The sequence below is a fragment of the Onychostruthus taczanowskii genome, unplaced genomic scaffold (genome assembly GCF_017590055.1).
Source record: "Onychostruthus taczanowskii isolate IOZ18803 unplaced genomic scaffold, ASM1759005v1 scaffold87, whole genome shotgun sequence".
In the NCBI taxonomy this organism is placed as follows: Eukaryota; Metazoa; Chordata; class Aves; order Passeriformes; family Passeridae; genus Onychostruthus; species Onychostruthus taczanowskii.
The window spans coordinates 1,568,397-1,592,951 of NW_024506662.1; the positions used below are offsets into that span (position 1 = coordinate 1,568,397).

At 41.7% G+C, this 24,555-nt stretch overlaps 1 protein-coding gene across 3 annotated transcripts in view; it reads right to left on the reverse strand.

The window, feature by feature from the left end:
• Nucleotides 1–233: 233 nt before the first annotated feature.
• Nucleotides 234–24,555, reverse strand: part of TP53BP2 (tumor protein p53 binding protein 2) — a 53,181-nt gene continuing 28,859 nt past the window's right edge. For all 3 annotated transcript variants that reach the window (XM_041425089.1, XM_041425090.1, XM_041425091.1), the window contains 14 exons: nucleotides 21,878–21,979; nucleotides 19,312–19,486; nucleotides 17,751–17,932; nucleotides 17,212–17,376; nucleotides 16,553–16,790; nucleotides 14,766–14,894; nucleotides 13,641–13,780; nucleotides 12,423–12,903; nucleotides 11,285–12,066; nucleotides 9,300–9,437; nucleotides 8,600–8,733; nucleotides 6,827–6,993; nucleotides 3,914–4,113; nucleotides 234–828 (listed from right to left, as the gene is read on the reverse strand). In XM_041425089.1, coding sequence (XP_041281023.1) covers nucleotides 787–828; nucleotides 3,914–4,113; nucleotides 6,827–6,993; nucleotides 8,600–8,733; nucleotides 9,300–9,437; nucleotides 11,285–12,066; nucleotides 12,423–12,903; nucleotides 13,641–13,780; nucleotides 14,766–14,894; nucleotides 16,553–16,790; nucleotides 17,212–17,376; nucleotides 17,751–17,932; nucleotides 19,312–19,486; nucleotides 21,878–21,979 — 3,075 coding nt within the window. In that variant the 3' untranslated portion in view covers nucleotides 234–786. The remainder of the gene's footprint in view (nucleotides 829–3,913; nucleotides 4,114–6,826; nucleotides 6,994–8,599; nucleotides 8,734–9,299; nucleotides 9,438–11,284; nucleotides 12,067–12,422; nucleotides 12,904–13,640; nucleotides 13,781–14,765; nucleotides 14,895–16,552; nucleotides 16,791–17,211; nucleotides 17,377–17,750; nucleotides 17,933–19,311; nucleotides 19,487–21,877; nucleotides 21,980–24,555) is intronic.

Sequence of the window (24,555 nt, forward strand, 5' to 3'; positions counted from 1 at the left end):
ACTATTAAAATACCCAGAGTTAAAGCTTAAGAGGAGACAAAAGTTTAATGGTGGAGTAAACAAGTAGAGTAAAAACAAATACATTGTCAAGAACTACATAAAGTTTCTACACTTAGTCTTCCAAGTACAAAATACAATAAATACATGAGGCTCTTTGTAAAAAGAGGAATCTAAAACTACATTTCTGTTACAGCACATGATATTTTGAATACATAGAATTTCTAAGATGCTACAGCTTTTTTTAAAGTTATTGCTTAATGGATTGGTCATGGGGTTGTCACTCTTCAGATGCACTTCAGTTTTTTTAGCTTCTTTTAACAAACATTCTGCTTCCAGCAATAAGCAGTTGGGTGCTGTGCACATACTTCAATTTCTCCCATCTGGAAAAAGCCTCGGGATAAATTTGGACAGAGCCAAGTTGTCTGTTTCATGATGATTCCTTCAATGGCAATTTCAAAAGGTCCTTGTATTTAATGCAGAAAAGAAATGAAACTCTCTTCTGCCATGTTTGAAGACAGCTGGGTGGGTACTTGAACATAATGGCTTGATTCGACCAAAGGCAGCAGAATTTCATTTGCTTGTAAGCATTATTTCATCTTGTACAATGCCCTCATCCATTTGCTAATGCATCAATCCTTCATTTGTTTTCAAAGCACATTTTTCATAGCTTTCAAATTACATTGTCATTGAAATAAGTCTCATGATATTGGAACCAACACAAAATGGACTTTTTTTCCTGTAAGTTATCCATGATTAGTAGTTCAAGGATCTGGCTTCCATACTATTTCATGCCAAGCTTCTTTGTCTAGGTTTAATCCTTGGATACAGCTGAGGGTAAAACAGAAATGAGGTTTAAAAATTTAGTACTTTAAAAGGTTACTTTTTTAAAAAAAGAAAACATAAAGGAACAAAAAACCCCTCTCTTTGGTGCTACAATTCTGATGTAACCCCTAGTAGCAAAAGCATGGTTATAAAAAACACCCAGGGCACTGACAAATATGAATTTAGCAGTCTTAGGCAACCTTAAAAAATGCTGTGTCAATACAGTACAAAAGTATTGAACAGCACATAATTAAGTACTTTCAGCTCTACCCAGATGGGTGGGCCAGGAAAAGCACGTGGCTGTGTAAGTCAAGAGACTTCTGTGTTCAGTGAAATGTGGGATTGTTCCCTGTTATATAAATGGGACCAGAGAGGTTTGCTTTCTCTCACCTATCAGTTTTTATGGCAGCATAGCTTTGGGCAAGCTGGAAACATCTGTCTGCAGAATGACTATGAAGTGGAGGAGCTTTAGAGAGTGGAGGGTGGGTGCCCAGTTCCATGAATGACCTGCCCAGCAGGAGACTGGCCCCTGCCAGCCTGTGACCCCTGGGCCATGTGCTGGTCACACACACAGGGGTGTGAGGGAAAACTGACAGGACAGAGTCTGGGACAGCACACAGCAGGGACAAGTGTGGCATTCACATTCTCTGAAAAAATCCCTTTTCCCCAGGATTCTTCTCCTGGGAAGCTGAGAAGCCTCAGAGAAAAGGAAAACAATTCTTATTTGTTTCTCCTCTGTTTTGCTCATCTGGAATGTGTTTGGAGATTGTTTACCCACAGGTGGTTGTTCCATTGGTTTCACGTGAATTGTTTTGACTCTTTGGCCAACCAGGGCTAAGATGAGTTGAGACTCTGGAAAGAGTCACAAGTTTTCATTATTATCTTTTTAGCATCCAGTAAGTATCCTTTCTGTATTCTTTAGTATAGTATTCTTTAATATAATATAGTATAATAAAGTAATTAATTAGCTTTCTGAGAACATGGGGTCAGATGAATCATTCCTGCCCTAACGGGGACATTCCCTGCAAATGCAATAGACAAGATGCCTGGGAAGCTGTTGGCTCCCACTTGGAAGGGCTTAGGGAACAGCTGCTGTTCTGCAAAGCACGGCCCCTGGCATGTGAAAATAGGAGGATACAACTTCATCCAGTTAGGAGAGATGCATGCTCCGTGCTCTAACTGGCAATGCATGTCTACATCACAGCTTAAAGCTCTCCTCAATGCTGCCCCCTCTCTCTTTAAGCAGACTCTGGCTCTCTTCTTTTCTCAGGCACTAAGACAAGGCCAATGACTTCACCACAAGGTCTGTCTCAGCCTGCTGTGACTTCACCACTCTTGGAGATGAAGTCAGTCAGTTAAAGTATCATAGCACCTGACAGTATTATCTGATTAGCATAGGGAGCCAGGGAGTCACTAAGAAGGGTAGAGCACTGATACAGATAATTTAATCCTTGTTTTTATTCAGTACACCTGGCTGCAAAAGGATAAAAGCAACTATGATAAAAATAAGAATTAATCTACCAGATGTTTTCCTCTTTGGTGAACATCACAGATCAGAATTCAGCTGCTATATTAAAAGGCCAGTAATTGCTTTGGAGACTCACCACAGGATATTTCAGAACAACTGAACAGACACAGGAGTGTCACAGTTAATGAATACTGTGCAGTTTTCCCCAAAGATTCTGTTGGGATTGTGTTGTGCTTACAAAGGTAAGTTTTGATCTCCAGTTTAAGCTGTGCTGCCTTGTGCTTTTTTTTTTTTTTTCCTAGAAGCACAGATGTTCCTTGTATTCTTACCTGTGCTCAGGCTCAAAGCACAAGGTTATGAACAAGCACTACATGCACACCAGGGCAAGCAAAAATCAAAAAGCTGCCATTTTAACCTTACTGTGCAGGGCTGATGGCTGCTCTCAATTTAAAAATGTTTACTTTGGAGAGGAAAAAACTGAGCAGGAGTAGTATGTTAGGCAGAATTTTACAGTACATGGTGTGTAAGCCTGACCTGGAAACGACACAGACATGAAAACTGATTTTGCATTAGATAGAGTTGCTCTGCAAAATCCAGCCAGTTTAAGAGTAAGGATTATCTGCATGAGGAAGGAGGCTCAGCCTCTTTCAAGCATCATACATCAATCAGCAAAAATTCACAGTGGTTAATCTTGGAGAATCTCTTATCTCCAGCACCAGGGCAACTAGAATTGTAGAAAAAAGCTTAATGGAATTTTTATATATGTGTCCATCTGCCATCATTTTCTAGCAACTCAGCTATGAGGAGAAATACAGGGACATAATTGAAAGTATCTTATTTGTACACTGTTGTTTTTAATAAAAGGCAATACAAAAGGTGATGAGAGAAGGAGAGGCCATTCATGTAAGGCCTTAGACATAGTTAAATGTTACTTTAAAAGCATAGGAGAAAACAAAGATCTGCCTTTACTGAGCAATGTAGTCTGTTTTCCAACACTAGAACAAAAAGGTAACCTAGATTTTTGCAGTGTTTATATCCTTGGATCAAAAGGTGCCCTGTGTACACAGGGAAGGACTCATGACTCACTCTTCATGCAAGTTTCAGTTCTGAAGGCCCTTTGTGCCAGTTCATCACTTTTTTGAAACAGAGAAAATTATCAAAAAGTCATAGAATATCCTGAGTTGGAAGGAACCCCCCAAGGAATCACTGAGTTCAGCTCCTGGCCCTACACAGAACAGCCCTAAAATCACCCCATGTGCCTGAGAACATGCTCAAGAAAACCTTATTCACACATCATGTTTGGATAAAAGGCTTTTTTTTTTTAAAGGGGTTTTTTAAGATGGTGAGACAAAGTTGGTATTAGGGCCTGCTGTGTATGGCAAGGTGGTGATACATATTGTTCTTCTGGGCACCCATTAATCTGTGGTAAGTACCTTAAACAGAGGGTGTTAACCCACTCTGCCAAGGCATTCAACTCCCTAAATAAAGATGGAGAATGTCACCTCCTTCCTCTCAACTCTTAAAGCTGCACTTCCTTGCAAGAGATCCAAGGAGAACACAATACTGTGTACACTCCACATGCTGGGGTGGGGTTTTTTGGCTCTGGAAGCAGCCAGGACTCACCCCTAGCAGGTTTCTGGGCACGTAGCCTTCCTTGTCATTGAGCCGTGCCCACCACCACTCGATCTCCTCCTCATCCTCGCGGCGCAGGATTGTCATGCAGTCTCCTTCCTTCATGGACAGCTCGTCGTCGTTCTGAGCCTCATAATCCCACAGCCCATAAATCACTCCTTTGTTCATGATCCCCATCTTCTCCTGCACTCCTGCAACATTGCAAAAACACAGCAGCTCAGCTGAGAAGAAAATATATAAATAAAAAGGACAACAGGAGGTAAGAGTCCTTTATTCTTGCTGGAAGACAGTCCAGGAAAAAAAATCCCAAAATTCCTACCTACTTGGCACCATATTGCCCACTCAGAATTGGCCCTGGAAGAAGTGGCTTTGTAAAGTTACTTACAGCAGACAGATTCCTTCCTTAAACATGCTCAAAAAATACAAGGCAAATGGGGAGAGCAGCACTGACTGATAAAAGGTTATGTGTTTGTGTCCACACTTTCTAGACCTAAGTGATAAGCAAGAAACACTTTCTGTACTCTTAGTGCAATAGTAATCTCCTTCTGTCACAGAGAGATAGCAATACCTACTTGGCTTGACCACCACTGTCATTTTGGTGCTTGTGGTGTCATTTGCCACCTGGGTCATTTCATTTCAGAACTTCAAAGCAAGTTGCATCTCAGCCCTGTACCTGAGAGATTTGCCTGCTACTCTGCAGCTGCTTTTGGTTAACTCAGCAGTTCTTAATTTCTGACACTATTTTTATTTTTTTTTCTTGTTTTAAACACTGCCTTCAGAAACACAAGTCTGTTAAATTATTTCTGGACCAAGGTGTTTTATTACCACCTACATCTGCTAAAGGAAACATCTTCTTAAATCAAGTTCTTCACTTCTGCACACCAGCTCAGCACATAATATTAAATTATTTCCAGTGCATGATAAGCTCTGCTCAGAGAAACTCTTCCCTTGCTTTGCATTTGGTATAATTAGAGGTTTGGCTTTGCACCCAGGGAAGGGAAGATTAAGCACTGGGCATCAAAGTAGACAAAGAAGATTCACACAATGCATGTGGTGTCCTAAAGGGGTGTTTGTAGTCCCACCAGGGTTGTGGGGCAAACAGAGCCAGCACAGGCATTCCGTTTAAGAAAGTGAAAATTTCCATACTTCAGCAGCATCAGACCCATGATTTAATTAATGCTAGAAGATGATTGCTTTTATTTAAACCTACCTGTACTTCTACTTGATATTGCACATCATTTGCAACAAAAAAGATTAGGTGAATCAACAAATTACACCAGGGTTTATTAGCTCAATAATGAGTTTAGAGGGCCAGGTTTTAGTGCAGTTCTGGAAACAGATACATAGTCCCAAACTTCTTTTACAGAAGCAGTTTTAGGCAGGGAATAATTTCTTACAGTAACTACAGGCAAGCAGAACCAGTCTTAGCAATAGGACTAACTTCTGATGAAACAATAAGGAACTTTGGTAGCTGAACAGCCAATACCATCAAGAGACTGAAACCACTGAAACTATCTGGAAAAACTGGCCAAATTTAATAGGTCAAAGCCTTACAGTCCTTTCACAACCCATCAAAAAGTATCTCACAACACAAGAAGATCCCAAACTCCACAAAAAACAGAGTATCAAGTGAAAACATCGGATGGCAGATCATAAAAAACCCCACAAACAAAAAGAATGGATTTCTTCGTGCTGTATATAATGAGATCATGGACCTCCTTTCCATAGGATCCAATGGGCAGTTTATCTGAATCTAAGAATTAGAGAAATTCCTGAAAGAAATCCCTCAAGAGCTGTTCAACACAAATATACCATCTCCTAATTCATGTCTGAGTTAAAACCAGGTTAAAATATTAGACAAGTATTTTTTATTTAATCCTGCAATCTTCCTTGGGTATTTGGTGTTGACGACCTCCCTCTCAGTCTGGATACAAAACCAAATGGAATTTTGCTTAGCCTTCAAATTTTGATGCCAGTTAAAAAGCCTTCCTCCCTTTACAGAGAAAACTATATATCTGGCACCAAAGACACAGTTTTCAAGCTTAGTGAGGACAGCTGGACAGACTGTTTTGAAATCTCCTGGCTTAGGAGCAGCTTAGAGAAACTCGGATCTCGGCTGTGCCACAAAAGCAGAAAGGCAGTTTTACAGCTTTTTCTGCTGAGTTACATTGCTGTTACTCTAACCTCTTGCAGAGAGATGACACACCAGCTGGTGTGTGCCTAGGGACATGAGCTACATACAAAACAGAGAAAAGTAATTTAAAACCTCATTACACACAAAACATACAGTAAAGTAATGTAAAACCTCATTGACTAATACTCATCACACCCTAGGGGGAATTCGTTTTCTCCATTCAAAGATAGTATCTCTGTAGCTTTACTATTTGAATAAAATCTAAACTTAATATAGGATTTCTTTTTAAATGCAAATGAAGAAAAAAGTCAGGAAGGTAAAGTCAAATTCAGTGCTTACTAAAATCCACCAAGGAAGGAACTTGGCAATACCTTTTCTGGTTCTAAGGTGCACATTAGGAAATACTCTTTTCAAGACACCAGGTAACAGCTATGAACTGCCTACTGACATATCCATACCACTTTTGTTCTCATGTAAAGAAGTTCTTATGTGGCAAGATTCACCCAATTGGTGTATCTGAAGCACGTGCTTAAGTCAAAGCTTTTAATATAAAGAAACCTTTTGTTACTCAGCTCTCCTCCACAGGGTGAGTATTACGAAGTTGATCTCCATGGAACTCAGGAAGCTGGTAAAAACCTCCCTCTTTCCAAGAGGAACCTTTGGCACAGGCACCTAACCTGAGTGTGCAACTCACCCCTCCTCATGCACAAACGAAGTGAGAGGTGGCAGGGGAGCCCCTGGCATGCTGCAGGGCTCGGGATGGCACTCACCATACAGGAACTGGGAGCACTGTGTGTAGCCTTCCTCCATCTCCTCGCACTTGTCCGCGGCCGTCTGCATGTCGCTGTAGGTCATGGCAAACACAGCTGCCCCCGACTCCACCAGGAACTTGCACACCTGCACATTATTGCAGGATGCTGCACAGTGCAGAGGGGTCCTGCAAGGCAAGCACAAGCAAGAAGTGATGGCACTTCACTCTCAGTGCTCACAGAGTGCTGACAGAGCCCTGGGAGCAAACAGCATCCTGCAGCCTGCAGGACCTGAGCACTCAGCCCTGCCCTGCTGAGGGCTGCCCAGCACAGCACCTCATTCAGCACGTCAAGAGCAATCACTTTTCACAGGTAACAGGAGCTACTGAGAGCTGCTTGAGCCCCAAAGCTAAGTTCCATACAGATCTCCAGTTATTCTTCCTTTCTGTAATCCATTACTGTGGAAACCCAGGGCACAGAGAATATTTCTCTGTCTGCTCTGGGGTGTCCTGACCCCCAGGGGAGCACTGACTTTGACCCTCATTCACGGAGAAAGTTTCCTAGACTTCAAGACAGACTAGAATCCACAAAAGTGTGAAATAGATTATACACAGTAGTGTAGGTGTATCACTTGATGAGAAATTTAGGTTTTGGAATTTTTATTATGTTGTGGATGGAAGCAAGATGGAGGCACAGGGTGTTGTCCTGGGTTTCTTCTTCATGGGTTCGGGTGGCATTTTGTAATTGGGCAGAAAAGTCCACATTGTGGGCTTCCAGGGATCAGCTATTGGGTTAAAAGGGAAAATAATCTAGGTGTCAGTTCTTAATTGGATAGTTTAGTCTTAAAAGACCTTGTAACAAGAGATTGTTGGCCATTGTGTGCCTTGCTGCTGAACTCATGGTTGTGAGACTGTTTTACTGATAAAAAAAAATAAACACTTGAGTCTGAACATGAAACTACCATCCCCAGTGCCTTCAACCCAGACCCAGAGAAACCAACAACAGTTAGCGCCACACATTACATTTTAGGAACATTCATTAAGGCACTAAAAATTCAACAATTAATCAATATTGAAAACCCACTCAGAAATCTTCCTGACATCATGCCTCTTACAATCTAGATAATTACTTCAAGATTTGACTTCGTGACAAGTGCATGTAATTGTGATAACCCCTCAGGTGGAGGGAGCACAAGCATCTTTATTCAGTTTTAGGCCTCAAGCACTTCTGTTATAGGCAGAAATAGCAGTAAAATCACTACCCCCTGCACCCGCCTTCCATAAATAATCTCCCTAGTTATTTGTAAAAAGGATTTGTAACACATTATCAGCTGCAAGCCTTGTTTGAAGGTTATGGTTTTCCACCTTATTTTGGTTTCAAGTTGGCTGATTATTGGACAAAGGACAGGGGAGAGTCTGCAGGGCTAGACACTGCCCAGAGCACAGGTAAGTTATAGGTTATCTCACAGAGGATAACCTATTGGGAATTTCAGCATAAGGCTCATTATAAGCTGTCTTCAATATCTCAAAGAAACAGAGCAATTTCCTGACAAATGTGTCCAGCCCTACAATGGTTTTTTCATACAGGGAATATTGCTTTAATTTCCCTATTTTCCCATCTGCACAGTCCCATATAATGCCCCACAGAGAACTGCTGTTGCTCTGCTTTGGAAAGAAAAGTCATTGCCAGCTCCACAGGAAAAAAGCAAGGGACATTCTGAGGGACCTGCAGTAGCTCCCAAGTCCTGACTCTGGTGGAGAACATCCATAAGGAGGCACTTAATGAAAGCCTTACCATCCATCACTGTCTGCAGCATTCACGTTCACCCCAAACTGCACCAGGAACTTCACAATTTCCGTGTGCCCGGCACACACAGCGTTGTGCAGAGCAGTAATTCCTTCATCATTGGGCATGCTAGGATCTTCCACCTGGCCAGCCAGAAAGGAACAATCACATTCAGGTGAAACTCTCTGGAATAAACATCTCTTCTCATACAAAAATCAGCTGTATTATTCTGAAATATGAATTTGTGACGTATTTCTAGGAAGGACATGAGCAAGACTACATTCACTATCAACTGTGTACCAAGATCCATATTTAAGCTTGCAGTCTCCCTTTAACAGTGTGGTTCAGAGAAACAGGATCTTGATAACTTACTAAAAGTACTTTCAATAGATTTCTGATATATGTTTATTTAACTGTGAGCAAAGTTCACATGGATTTTGCCTACCAAATTATCTGATAACATGCCAGACAGGGAATGAAACACTCTATGAAAAAAATGAGAAAAAGGTGTCCTGCAAATCTATTGTCTTGATGCTAAAAATCCACAGTGGATTTAACACACTTAAAATCAGTCTCCAAGTATGATCACTTGGAACCTGTTAGGATTTAATCTCCTCAAGATCTAGGTTCTGCACTAGTCCAGAAAAACTATGACTTCCCAGTTTCAACCAGGACTGAAATTCCTTGTCTTACAAATTAGCATTTGTACCTCATAAATTATTCTCTGCACAAGGTCAAACTCCCCCTCCAAAGATGAATCCAGAAGCAATGCCAAGGGATTGAACTTCACTCTCATTCCATGGCCAATCCTTTCGGAGCCAGTCTTACGCAAGTTCGTCCTCTTCCCCTGTGAAAAGGTAACACAAGTTACAGACACTTTTTTTCCTGGAAAGATGATGAATGCCAAATTGGTTATTTGGGAATGACAGCAGAAATTATCAACGAGAAAAGTGTTTAATAGGAAATTTACAGTAATTTTTACCAATGCCCAAACACACTGGGAATATATTAGGTTAACCATGTTACAAAAGATCTCTGCCTTTATCTCTGGACAAGGTCATTATTCAACTCTCATACAGAAGTTACCTTGATCAAACAAAGCAGCGAAACTACCAAAGATCAGGAAAAGATGCAATTTTTTTTGTTTGTTTTTGGACAATTTTACCATTAACTCTCATAGCTGCTAGACAAACCAAGCAGCACACTCCACAAACTACACTAATGTAAGTGCTGATCTGAAGTTCTAACATTTTTATAAGTATACCAGAGATTAGCAGGAGCAAACAGTGACGGAAAATGGTTTTGGAAAAATACAGAACCAAGTGTAGAATTGCTTTAGATGCTCCCATTGATTCCCAAGTATTTCTATAGCTGAGTTTGTACCCACTCCTTTAGGGAACATGCTCGCATTAGCTCAGCGCTCGCCCAGCTGCCTGGGCAGCAGCAATAAGACTATTCACGAGGGTATGTAAATTTCTGACAGATGTCCAGGCAAAGATGAATAGAACTGACTCATATTCTGCAAGAGCAGGCATGTGGAGATAAGACATTTAAGTAGAGATTCCCATAAAATGCTCTTCTGCCTGTGGATTTGTAGGTAATATCAAAAGTAGAGGCTTTTCCAAGAGCAAGCCTGGCAGAACAACCCACGGATTTAAATATGAAATCAAGAAGTTGGGCTGGTTTCTTCTCATCATTGCAGAAATACTACAAAACACAGAAGTGAGTTCTCACAATTCAGGAAATTCTACCACTCAAGTTTCCTTGTAAAAGGGAGCAAGAACAAAATCTTTAAAGCATGAACACACGAAATGTCTACTCCATGCACAAATTACAAGGTTAAAAAGAACATTTAAATGTTTTAACTCCTCTGCACTGAAGTGATAGAGGAAAAAACCACTTTCATGTATCAGGTTATGAAAACTGTTATCAAAACTCTACTCTTGACAGGTTTTTAAAGAAAGTCTTTGAGAAGCCAAAAACATTAAGCGTTTTTGTTCTGCAACAGTGAGATAACATCATACCTCACACAGATACAAACTTGCAAAATAAAATAGTAAAAATGCTGCCTCCTCCGAGCCCCAAAAGACTCCGTTTTGATGCAACTTGAGAGTAGACTGATGGTAAATCAGATTTCAAAGAAATTCAGGAAACATTCAGTAGAAGAAGTACAAACAGCTGATATCTACAAATGAGTTTTTTAGATAGAAACTAAAGAAGTCTGTTCCTACATATTTTTCAAGAAAGGCACTTTCAGATAAACAAATGCAATCCAGGATTAAGAAAATTAGTCCCCAGCTCATACTAGCAATAGTGGGAAATGCTTGTGAAATCTGTATCTGTACCTCGAGGGGAAAGCAAAAAAATCAGCTTTAATTTTCTTAAAAAGGAAGTAAAATCTCGGTGTAAGCAGACTTCTAGAAGGAAGGATTCTTTACAGCTCTGTAGAGTTTAACTATTTGGGTATTCCATTTGAAACTTTTCATTATGTCATTAATTCTAGGGATAAGAGAGACTTTTTATGTCTGGAGATAAGAGCATCACACAAATAGAACAGATACCAACAGAGAGACTTCTAGACTGTGTGACTGTTCTCCCACATCTGCTTGAGCTCTGCAACACAATGCACAGGGTTTATGGCAGCACTTGAGATGATTTATTGACAGGGCACCCCAGTTGTAAGCTAATACTTACAGGAGGCAAGGAAAACTGCCCAGTAACTTCAGGAGGCCTCATATTGAATGAGTCCTCTCCCAAACTCTCTGGTTCCCCTGAGGGATAGGGAGGTGGTGGGTATGGAGGATATTCTTCCATGTACACCTCCAGTGGCAGTGGAGCTTCCAGGTTTGGCTCTTCTGCTTTGGGCTGCGTGAGTTCATCGCTGTCTGACACAGCTTCAGGCACAGGGTCCAAAGGTACAGGGGGAAGAGCAGCTTCACTCTGCTCTGCTGCTGTGCTTTCTGTCTCCTCAGCAATAGCTGCTTCTGGCATGGAAGCAGCCGTTTCTTTTTCCGTCTCCGTGCTTAGGTAAGGGTTTGGGATTTCCACTGGGCTTTCAGGACTGGCAGCTGATGCCGCCTGTTTGGAGGGATGCGAGGGAGCTGAGATAGTCTCCATTGCAGCCAGAGTGGTCCTCTGATAGAGCAGCTTCTGGATGTTGGGGCCATTAGGCCCCTCAGGCTCAGTGATAGAGCTGCGCTTCTTCAGCGGCCTGGGCGCGTTGGACAGCTTCTTGCGCAGCGCCTCCAGGTCGGCGTCGCTCTGGTTGCGGTAGGGGTTGGACAGGAAGGGCAGCAGCTTGGTGGGGCTCAGGGGACGGGGAATCCTCTCTGGTTCATGGTTCTCATGAGCAGAGGCTGCTGTTTCCATCTCGGGCTCTGGGCTGCCTGGCTTGCCCTGGAGGTTGGAGTAGATGTTCTCTGTCTGCGGCAGCTGGTTCGGCACCCCAGCTCCTGCCATCACGGGCTTGCCATACACTGTGGAGTAGTTCAGAGAGGGGTCGGGGAAAAAAGTTTGAGTATTTGATCAAGAGAACAACAACAAAGAAAGGTGATTCAGGCTGTGTATTCTTTATGTAGAGCAAAGAAGCAGAACACAAAAAACTGAACAGAACTGATCTGGTAACCAGATCTACCATTAGTTATCTTGCAAACCCAATCCTGCTCTTCTTGTTAACGCTCTTACACAGCATGGAAGATCCACCCAAGATGCTTACAGCTGCCCCCACACACTTAACTCCCCTGAAGAATAGCTTCATACCCACAGACCAGGTGGAAAGAACATCCATGTGACGTTTATCAGACAGAAGAGAGGGAGAGAATCACATACTTACCACTTGGGAAGTGTGGTCCTCTGGTCTGTGCCCTTGTCAAAGCACTCTGCACTGCCTGCTGGAAGTTCTTCCCAGGAGTCTGCTGCTGGGTGTACATGCTGTAAATGGAACTTGCAGCCACAGTCTGAGGCTTTCGAAATGGTGGCAGCGAAGTCTCTTTGGATGGCTGAGGAGTAAAAGGTCTCACAGCTGCTGCTGGGGGACTCTCCTGTTTGGAGGAAGGAAGAATTTGATCCTGGCTAGAGGAAGAACCTGCAGGAGGTACTGAAATTCTTTGCTGTATCTGCTGAGAAGGCTGCTGTGCCACTGGTTTTTGCTTGTTCCCCACAGCTGCAATAGCCAAAGGCAGCTTCTGCAGGTTTCCATCCAGCTTTGTATCAGCAGGTTGAAGGTGACTGGCTTGACCAAAGTAAGGCAAGTTTATCTGTTTTGGTTTGGTGGGGACAGGTGGTGGCACCTTGGTTACATTTTTATTGGTTGTCTGAAAGACAAAAAAAATCATTAAGATAAAACAGTAAAACATGATTTAGGAGTTCTGCTATGAAGGACCAAAGAGCCTCAAAATATGACACAGTATCTTAGGTCTACTACTGCTGTAATAAGGTTTACAACATCACTGAAACCAGGAAGAAACTGCTTGAAACATTTTGTCACCACTTATGTTTTCAAATACTTTGAGCCTATTCTCTTTAATTCTTCTGTAACAGCTATGTTTAAAACAGGAGCAATGACAGGGCACAGTGATTTCTCTAGAGATATCAGACACTCAGTTGGTAAGAGGCTCCTCTCCAACAAAGCACCTGTCATCCCCAGTTATAGGCTAGTGAATCCCTACCTGATCAAACTGTGTCCAAAGTTTAAACAGCAAGTTTTACTACTATCAAACATCTGAAGGACACTGTTGCATTAAAGAGTGAAACAAGCACATAGATGATTTTGGGGAAAAAAAATCAAAAACAAAATGAATATGCAAATGCCTCTTTGTATCTTTGGGGAAAAAAATACACACTTGTACAAGTAATACAGCCATAGATTCCCACCACAGTGACTGCAGAGAATGATTTGGAGTTACCAATTGCCATTAAAAGCCAAAGAGGGTTTTTTTTCTCAGAAGCAGTCTTTTAAAAGCTGACCTCAGTACTTCTCAGAGCTTCCTGGCAGCCCCATGAGAAGAGCTGTGGGTAAGATGGGAAGCAGCAGCCCGGGCTCCCTGCATACCTGTGTCTCCCGCAGGAGATCCTCGCTGCTCTGGTTCTTCCTCAGGGTGCCCAGCCCAGCAGACTGCTCCACAGAGTCAAACATGGAGAAAGGACGCACCTTCTTCTCTCTGTCTCGTAAAAGAGCTTCTCCTTCAGCTGCTGTTGAAGGGAGAGGAGACACCTTTCAAAAGGGATGGCACAACTGTAGGGGTGAGAGTCCTGCTGTGTAGCCGCATTTCTCTTCACAGAGAAAAGTGAGGGACAACTTCCCACAGATATTTCTGGGATTCACATTCTCTGAACCTCAGAGAAAGAAAAAACAATTCTTATCTCATTTACTACTCCTGTGTTTTGGAACAAGTGGAATGCATTGAGGAAGACTATTTACCTGAAGGAATTTGCTTGACTGGATTCTGGTGTGAGTGTTTTGATTCACTGACCAGTTGAATCCATGTGTGTGTGTCAGGACTGTCGGCTGACAGTCACGAGATGCAGGGCAGTTGAGTTGAGTGCTTGGCAGATTCAGTGTAATATAGTGTAATATAATATAGATTAATGTAGCAAAATAAAGTAACTAATTAGCCTTCTGATAAGATGGAGTTCTCCTCATCATTTTTCCCCATTAGATTAGTAGATAATATAATGCATATATATACTATATATATAGTATATATTCCCCATCGTCGGGGTTGTCCTGTTTTCTATACCGTATAATATACAGTAGTATATATAGTATATATAGAGTATATATATATAGTATATATATATTTCCTATACTGTATAGCATACTATACTGTATTTCCTACTGCTGTGTGCAATATTTACCAGAGTGTATGCAGGGGATGCTTTTTGCATCCATCCTCTGCACTAAGGGCCTCTGGGCCTGTCAAATGCTGTATGATGCAAATTCAACAGGGGCATGTAAGAAGGAACTAGGATGTTCTTCACCATCTGATGCAAGTTGTGGGTTTGGTTTCTTTCTCCTCAAAAACCCTGTAACACCATAGCAAAGCAATGGCAATGTTCTTTGATATTTTTTGGGCTTTCAAATGAATTCTCATTTATTTACTGAAGCATTTAGAAGAGAGGTGTCATCATCTAGATTCTCCAAATTTTCAGATTAGGCAAGCACACAACAACATACCTTGTCCTTCACTTGTCACAATTCCTTTTCCTGAAGTCAAGGCTGATCCTTGATTAATATGATTGTCTGTATTTGAACTACTCCAGTCAGGAGCAGATGGGGAAGGTTTTGCACTGGGGACTACGGAACCTAGGAGAGATTAAGTGGAACACATTAAGCTAGAATAGTAGTTTTTATTGACTTACTACGAAGAGGTTTTTTTCTGTAAGAGTCAGGTCTAGCCAATGTAAAAAAATCACACAGAGGTTAACTGCTATAAAACCTATTGTTAGAGATTTTCATTTGTTTGTTTTAAAAAGAGAATGCAAATCAAGTTGAAGAACAACTACCAAAATCAGCAGCAAAACTCTTTGTCATAGCACACATCTGCACTTAAGGCATTCAAAAAAGAAACTTCTCTAGCCTGGCTTATTTCTAGTGGGAAGCTTTCCTTCAGTATCCATGCTAAGTTAAAAGTGATACAATGTTACGTATAAAAAAGATATATTGTGCAAAGAAAAACATGATGCGTTAAAGCATAGACTCTGCCAGAGATAGCCAAAAGAGGAGAAAATTCATCTGTGTGTTTAATGTGCATATAGGGCCTGGATTAAAGATCTATGATCTTTACATTCACTGGAATAGAGATCTGCAAAAACCACTAAGAAAATGCTTGCAATCTCCTACTAAGTATTCATCAAATTCTCTCTACTAAATTCTAAACAACCTAAGTAATGTTAAATTCAAACAGTAAAAATAAGCAACGGCAGAAAATTTCATTTTGACAAAGTACCAAAACCTCTCTTTAGGAAAGCAGTCCTTTTGTCCAAATGCTAAAAAATAAGAAGTGATATTTTAGTTCAAATAGCTAACCACCAAGCATTCCTCTAGCAAAAATTCAAATTTTGTGTGGTCTAGAGCTTAAATTCCACTCCAATAGTTTTAGGATGAACAAACCAAATAAAAAGAAACAATCCTCCATTCTCCAAATACAGCAAGAGACACTTGGAACTGCTTTTGTGCAATGTTCACTTCAGTATCTGCCAGAATTGGAGATGGAGGAAGGGAGATAGAAAATAAACAGAACTATTCTCCAAGCTCAGCCTCCATTTCTCGCTTTTGGGAAGATCAGTGTTTCTCTTCTCTCCCAGCTGAAAAGAGAGTCTTCTCCCAGGATAGCACAGAAGAGATATTTACAACTCTCTAAAAGTTTCTTGAGACCTCTCTTACTGAACTGAACTGTCTCTCAGAGGAGAAAGCCACAGAGAGAAGCCAACAAATCTCCATTAACTCTGCAAGTAGGAGAGGCCAAACCTCACTCTCCAACAAGCCAGTAACTCCACTGCTATTTCTGTGCTACAGAAAACCACCTCCTTTGTAAAATTTGTCATGTTGGTTAATCCTTCACATGTGTTGTTTCCAAAATGCACAATCAGAAAACTTGGCATTGCCAGTTTTTAAATCCAGGCACCAGGTATGTACTAGAATTGCCTCTAAACTCAAACACACTGATGGATAGTTCTTAGGAGAACTTTAAAATAAATAATTATTTGATAAAAAAGTCCTCCTATAGTCCACACCATATAACAACTCAAAGTGCTCACTGATAGATTTACTTAATTTTTAACATTGAATCATAGAACCTCAGTGCTTATAAAATATATTCACTGGTGCAATAAAAATGGCAAGTAGCAATACTGGCATCTCAAATAACACTTTGCTTTAAAAAAGATGAAGCATCAAAACAGAGCTGTGAGGTAAGAAAATAAAACAAGTCTGGACAAAAAATATTAATTGTAAGCTATTACCTGCAGGAGCTTTAGCTTGTGAACTGTTCCCAGCTCTCATATTGGGCAGTGTTTGTGTTTTCAGTGGCCCATCAGGTACCTGCAAAGCTTGTGTCCCATCTGAAAATGCTGGCTTCACCAAAAGCTCAGGTCTGGAAGCAATACGTGGCATAGTAGAGGACTGGATATAAGGACCTACTGCTGCCACTCGGCTTGGAGCAGAAGCCACCGGCTGTGGTAAATTCCCATCTGAAGAAACCTTGGGGGGAAAAAAAAAAAGAATAAAATATAAAGAATTTTATTCTGCAGTGTCCATTCACAGAGTTTAAAAAAGAAGTAAAAAAGAATAAAACAAGTAGCAAATGATACTCCAATATCAAAAGTGGTTTTTTGAAACAGCTCTGAGAACTATAAAGCTGAGGTAGTAATAGCAAAAAAAAAAAAAAAAAAATCTAAAAATAAAATTCCACGACAACATAAGACTTCTTGTTTGTAAAGAGTAAGTAGGTTAACACTAATGTACCACGAAAAGGACTTTAATAATACAAGACTTCCACTACATATGGATAAAGACAACAAGTCTAGCATCTCAACAGCCTTCCCCCAAGCAAGTTTTTACTTCAGGCTGTAGAGACAAGACACAGAATTAATGTTTTAGTTATGAAATAGCCCCCACTTACTGGTACATTCTCTTTCTGTTGCAGAGCTGCCTTTTTCTTCCACAGCCGCTCGCGCAGCTCATTAACACGCTTATCCATGACTGCCACCTCCAAGTTGCGCTTGTTCAAACACTCCCTCTGTTGCTGCAGCTTGGCATTCTGCTCCTGGTTCAGTTTGTTCCTCAACTGAATAAATTCACAAAGCAGTGGGGGAGGAGGGGAAAAACAACCAAAATAAAAACAAATTCACTTTCAGGATCGAGGACAGGAAACCGTTGGAAAGAGAAAAGCCTTCTAAAAAGTCAAGTCATGTTTTCCCTCTGGAGAAAACTTTGGTTAGTCTCCAAGTCTTACAGAAAGAAAAGGTACGGACAGTGTGTGCTCCTTCCCCTCTTTACCTTAAACTCAGCACAACTAACATTCCATCCTCAGCATGCAGGCCACCACACACAGCCCTGGCAGCAACAGGAGCAACGGGATTTCTTTCCAACAAGGTAAGAAACAACACAACCAACTTGGAGCCCAGAAGAGCTGAGGGTCACAGGCTGGCCTCCCATTACCTGCAGCTCCTTGTAGAGGCGGTCGAGCTCAGCTACAGCCGACTGGTTGTCGTGGTAACCATCAATCCTGCCGTTCTTCAGCATCTCCAGTTGCCTGGTGAGCTCCTCCACTTTGGACACGGCCAGCACCAGCTCGCGCTGCTTTTGCTGGAACAGGCTGTTCATCTGTTCAATCTCCTCCACTGCAAAGAAGGGCAGAGCACAATAGCTGCCCTGAGAAACAGCCCAGCGTGGGCTGCTTCCAAGGCAGCACTTAAGGAGACAGAGAGCGCCCTGCCGGCCTCAGAGCAGGGCTGCTCAGCCAAACCCACTGCCCTGTCACACCAGCCCTTCCTCTGAGCTCTGGCAAATGCAGGCTCACTAGAATGGTTATGGAAATTTGGTCTACTTAGAGCACTGACAGGGAGGGGAAGAGAACTTTTTTTTTTTTTTTTAACTTTCTGAAGTATTGAAACAAACAAAACCACAATGCCAGACTGAATTCATCTGGAGAAGCCTAAATTCACTGAATGCTGAATTCAGCAGGAAGATACTCACTTAACCACAAGGCATATTTATGATACTTGGAACTCTGAATTTAGGTCATAAGAACTCAGTGACAAAACACCCAAGCTGTCATATTAAACAAAGGCTTCAGAGAGCTTTTTCAGGTCTATTACAAACATCTGTCATCAGCTGCTCCCACTGCTGAAACTGTTCTATTGTAGAATGAAGTTTAAGGAATCAGTAAGAACGCAAGCAAGTACCAAAATCAGACCTGCTGGGGGATGGTGCAGGAAAACAGATTCACATGCTTCAAGATCTTCTATTATTCTACCATCCTTCCAAGTCTCAAAACATAAGTTTCTTTTGTGCAACAGAACCCAACCAGAAAAGGGATTCTCTGACAGAAAAACACTTCTGCTTTATCTGTCAACCAAAATGCTTCCTACTAAAACAATGTATTCATGTTTTCAGTTGAGTCAGGCTGGAAAGAACAAGTTCTGTACCACAGAGAGGATGAAAAGGTAGGCAGAAGAATAAATATTTATTTCAGACTTAATGTTGCATCAACATGCTAAACTATAAGCACCCAACCAGTACTGTAGCAAGCAAGACCCTGGTCAGATTCACATAACTAAAAAGCAAATATGCAGCAATTTGGCCATTAGTTGCCTCTTACAGAAGGTAACTTGGGTACCAGGCTAAGCTTTATTATAGGCCAAGAAAATAACACACTAAATGTGTAGGGTATTGACATCAAGGATGGAAAAAGTTACTGTGGTGCACAAAGGTATTCAAGTAAGGAAAAAAACTACACTGTAATTAAAGAGCAGACATGCTAGGCTCAAAATACAAGGTGGCCTTGCAGGATGTTTTAAAATATAGTAAGAAAATATATTTTGTTCCAGGTCAGTCATGAGTTTTCTTGGTAAATGCAAGATGTGAAATTGTTAAGTTTACCATCTCCTGGAATGCTATAAATAGCTCCTCTGAATCACTGAAATCACCAGAAATTTTTGACTCCTAAGAACTGCCTTTCATGAAAAATCCCAGGCTACCTCCCTAAGCAGCAACTCACCTAATTTCCCATTGCTGAGTCTTTTTTGCTCCACATGACCTTTCAATGCTCTCACTTTCTTAAGTTTGGCTTCTTGATTCTCAGCAATTTCCTTTAATCTCTTCAGCTTTTCCTGTTCAGCAGCTTGCTGTTGCTGTCGCTGATCTTGCTGCTTCAGGAATTTCAGGCGCTGCTCCTGCAGTCAAGACAAAGATTTTGAAGTCTAAGAAAAATTTAAGCATTCATGGTTCAAGACATTTACTAATTTGTTTTAATCACTACTCAGCTCTTGATCTACAAGAGCTAAGGGCTATTTCCTCTTCACCTTCTTCATGCTGCTTGTACTTTATGGATCTCTATCATATGTCACATTTTAAACAACTACGTCATGCTGGAGAATATCAGACATTCTTTATGTAGAAGGTATTCCATAAATTATTGGTATTTTCCATTACTATTTTATACTTTTACTAGTTCTGCTAAAACCTCCTTGAGATGAAGGAGGCTGCACACTAAACCTCTGAAAAGACACTGGTGTCCTGACAATGATCACCACTATCACCACACAGATAATTCAAGACACTGGAAAACCTTTACAGTGCAATGGTCCTCATTTGAACAACAGATATCACCTTAATGGAGAGGATCCTTTGGCCTTTAGAGAGTAAAATAACATGTTATCAGTTTCTACATACACAAGTCTAGTTTAGACTTAGAAGAAACCATGAGACCACTAGATCATCTACAAAAAAATTCCTCTAAATCACTGGCCATTATACATGGCTCCCAGCTCTGGAGATGACAGGTTGCTCCAGGAGAGTAGAACTAGTGAGACTTTCTCAAGCATTCACTAAAATCCAAGACTACCACTACTTACTAACATTAGAAATCCACACTTCCTCCAAAAAAACCAAACCATAAAAGAAAAAAAAAAAATCACCAGTCAGATTTAGAAAACAGGGATTCTTGTGCACTTGGAATAAAAAAGGCAGAGCAAAGAAGTGAGCCTGCCTTTTGCAGAAAACCAGGACCAGGCAGCATCCTCAGTGTATGCACTACTTTAGAGTCACTCCCACGCAGGAAAATGTCACAAAAAAAAAGAGATTACAGCTTGTGTCTAAAAAGAAAGTGTATTTTTCCTCCCTCAGAATCTATTTTTAATATTGCATCTGATTTCAGAAGACAGGAAAGAGGCAATGGAAAGTCACTCTGAAGAGGCATCTAGTAAAGCAAGTTTGTTCCAGGCAGGCACTGAAATGAAAAATCCAACAACCAGTGGGACACCCACAGGGCTACTCTTCTTCAAACCACAGACAACAAACACTTACCCAATGGGTAGCTATCTAGACTCAAACTCGTATTTTTATTTTTTAAATAATTTACAGTAAAAATAGTGTTCCTATTTCTTGTCACTACAGTGTTATTTATAAGACCAGGGTGTACTGCCATCACCTGTGAGTGAAACAGAAGCTGTGAAAGTTTAGACTCCTCATATATAAACACATCTCAGCTGGAACTGAGAAGAGAGCAAAATTTTTTGGTCAATTAAACAAGGCAGTGTGGATATTAATTGTGCTGCTACATTTCAGGTGAAACCTCTCATCACTTGGTTGATGGACCAATTTCCTGCATCACAGTTGCACCTGTTCTTACCACAAGCAGAAAAAGTTTTATTGGCTATTTTGACAGGCCACAGTATCACTTAGCAGGTGCTGCAGAACGATTACAAAGACATGGCTTGAAGCATTTCCCTGAGATACAATTATTGAGGGCCAAGGGAGCTGAACAAGGTACTAAACATACAGACACACACAGCTGATCTCAAAGGGAGAGGGTGTGTGACACAGGAAAAGCACTGAGAGCAGATGCTCAGAGCAGCCTTCTTCCCCAGCAAAGGACATTCTGAAACCCATGGGAGCACCCACCCAGACAGATGAGCCCTCTTCAAGACAGGCTCACATTTCACAATTCTCTGCCAAAAGCAGCATTTTTTGTTACATGTTCAAGGGTAATGTGTACCAACAAGACAAACAAAACGTGAGCTCTGTGCCACCATTATGCACATAAATTCAGAGTATTTTTTCCCCTACACAATTCAGGAGCTTTTCTGTTATTGTTCTGCAAGCATTTTATAAATCACAATCCTAGGTTATTTTATCACATACAAGACACCTCTTCCAGCCAGCTGCCTCAGAAAACCAGGCACACTGAACTCTTATCAGGAGAAGGCAAGACAGCATGACAGGACAGCAGACACAAAAGCGTTGTTCAGTGATCAAACTGGTGAATTGCTGGTCACCACACGGAGCACAAACAGAGCTGACAGAGCCACCAGGATGAATGACAATATATTAACGTTATGTGCCCTATCCTTTCAGTAAGCTAAATGGTCACTTCTATCAATGGCATCACTTGTATGTTTTACAACTGGATATTTGCATACATTGACTTTCAAATTTAAAAACAGGCAGCCAAAGAAAAGGAGCCCTCTGTTTAGAAGGGGTGAAAAAACCTCAATCCTTCCTCCACTTCATATGACTCTTACCACCTTTGTTTCTGGCTGTAAACAATCTAATTCCAAACTCACCTTGTTAGCCAGCATTTGTTGTTGAGCCTCAATTTGTTGCTGTTGGCGTGATGCCATTTCCTGAAGTTCAGCCAGTGTCATATCCATCCTTGGTGCACTTACCTGTCAAAGAAAACCCAAAGCATGCTAAGTCTAGAATTTTTTATTTGGCTAGCACTTAATAGAGCTACTGCAGAAAAGTATGATAAAAGTCTTTCAAAAAACCCCAACTGAATAGCCAATAAAATAATTGGAGAGACACAGTATCTTCTTATGGTAAAACAAATAATTGTAAGCTCATATACATGTGTAGCCCAATCCAACAACTCACAGAAAATCACATCTTTTGGAACATTAATGTTTCTAGCAGCAAAATCCCAGCAGCATTTTAAAGAGGCATTTCAGAGACCTTTATAATTCAGCTCAGCATGAATCAGCTTTGACTGACTGAGCCCAGAATGCTCAGTATGTGGCAGCATGGATCTGTGCTCGTAGGTGTATCACTACAATCTGAAGCACTTCCACGTAAGCTGAAGAAAATAGAAAGTTTAAATATGGCTAGGCAGGAGGGAAAACACCACTCTCAAAGACAGCAGTGTTACTGGTTGTCTGTTCAGATATGTCCTGAGTCTAGATTCAATTTTACATCCATAATATTACGGAGCAAGAGTGGCAGACAATGGATTCAATGCTGAAACAGTAACTGATGTCAACTTGAAGTCTGGAGTTAAGGATCTTTGACAAAACTGCAAGGGAAAAAACCCCAAACTGAAGTAATATGAGAAAAAAATTCTGATGAGAGAAGGGGAAGTATGGTGCATTTGTGGCTCTGAGATCTCCTGTACAAGCACAGCTATGGCAGCCAACAGATCCTGGTGACATCCTGAAAACTGAAAGCCTGGATGGTAACTGCTAGAGGCTTTGTGTCTGTTTTAGAGCAGCCTCTCATTTCTTTCCATGGTACTATTTGCACCAGTATCTCCAAAGAGGGAAAGCCTCAGTTTTCACTATAATGGTAATTCTTCCAGAGCCCTGTGGATGCTAAGTGTCACAATATGTTCACTCAATGCCATTTTGCTTTTCCTAGGAGATTATGAGGTTACTTCAAAAATTAGTCCCTTTGTCTGATTCAATTCTTTCCAAGGTGCCATGTCATTACAGAACACGTCTCTCAAGGCCCCATTAGACTTTTGCACTGGCCATATGAGGCTGCTAAAGGGTGAGTGGGTCCTGCTGAGCACTCCTTGGCTCGCCAGTCAACCAATTAGTTCATGGATGGGAGTTACAGAGTCTCAGTTGATGGGATATTGCTGCCAGTGCACTGTCCTGGTAGCAATTGTCACTTGCTGGTCTTCAACTTGAAACAATCCCACAACAAAGGGGTCTTTTTGTGCCAGGCATGGTGGACAACTGATCTTCTCTGTATTCACAGTAGCTACAGCTAAACCCTATCAGTACCCCTTAGGATCCTTGAAGTACCCTCTCCTGAGGTAACTGAAGCCAAGGGTACCAGGGCCCTCTGGGCCAGCCACAATGGGGTGCTTTAGCCATTTGTCCCCTGTCAAACTCACCTCAGCCTCTATTACAGACAACACCTGGCATCCCCCAGTCACTCCAGAGACCCAGATGGGTTCTGCACTCTTGTGCCTTGATAGCACCAGTAACACACAAGTTATCTACTACAGCTTTATACTTGTGTGGAACTGATGTGCCAGGCCACTGAACCCACACAGCCCAGTGTGCCCAGTCATCCCTTTCCTCCTCCTGGCCAAAGGCAAGGATCCTCTATTCCTGTTCCTGTTCAGAGTAATCTGGCTGACCTTGGTGATGCCAGAGCAGAAGTCCCTTCACCAAGGTTAAAGGAGGGAATTTCAGTCCTTTTATATCTGGGAGATCACTGATTGCCTTCTTGTCTCTCTGTGGCAACTACACTGACAGCCTCCTTGGGTGACCCTTCCTGAACATCTCTCTTCCCTCTCAGTTCATGGACATGTGCTCCCAGCTTAGAGCTCACCATCCCACTGCCTCATGTCCTCCCCCTGCTCACACAGGAACAAGCAGGAACATGGCCTGTTCTTGGGGCTTCCCTTCCCTCTGACTGGGGCAGGAGAGGAGTGATCTCGAGCTGCCTCTAAAATCTGGAGTGCTGGCTGTAGGGATGTGGAAATACCCAGATTCTTCTACATGTCAAAGCCAGGAGGATGCCACCTCCACAGGTGGTCTATCCATCTGCAGGTAACACAGCACCACCAAGGTGCTGGAATATGATGCAGGAGCACTTTGAACCACCTTCCTCCACATGGCCACTGTGCAAGGGACATCCTCTGGATCTTTAGGGACATTGCCACTTTTTAGATCACTACAGATGACTTCCAGCACTGCTAATTCTCTCAAGTAGTGGATACCTTCATGCAGTGGTTCACTTTCCTTGGAATTTACAGGATCTTCCTTAAATGGCTACCTTGCCCTCACACTTGAGAGGAGCCATGCCCAGAAACTGCAAACTGCTGTTTTCCAATTCCTCTTTCAATTTTCTGATCTCTGGCAAGGGATCCCAGCTGTTGGGCTTCATGACCTTCCAAGTGCTGACTGTCAGCCCTACTACCCTAGCACTGAAGCAGCCAGGCAGAAATCTGCTCACGTGACTGGCAGCTGCAATCTTTCCACAAGTCTTGAAGTTCTGATGAGGTCAAGGACCA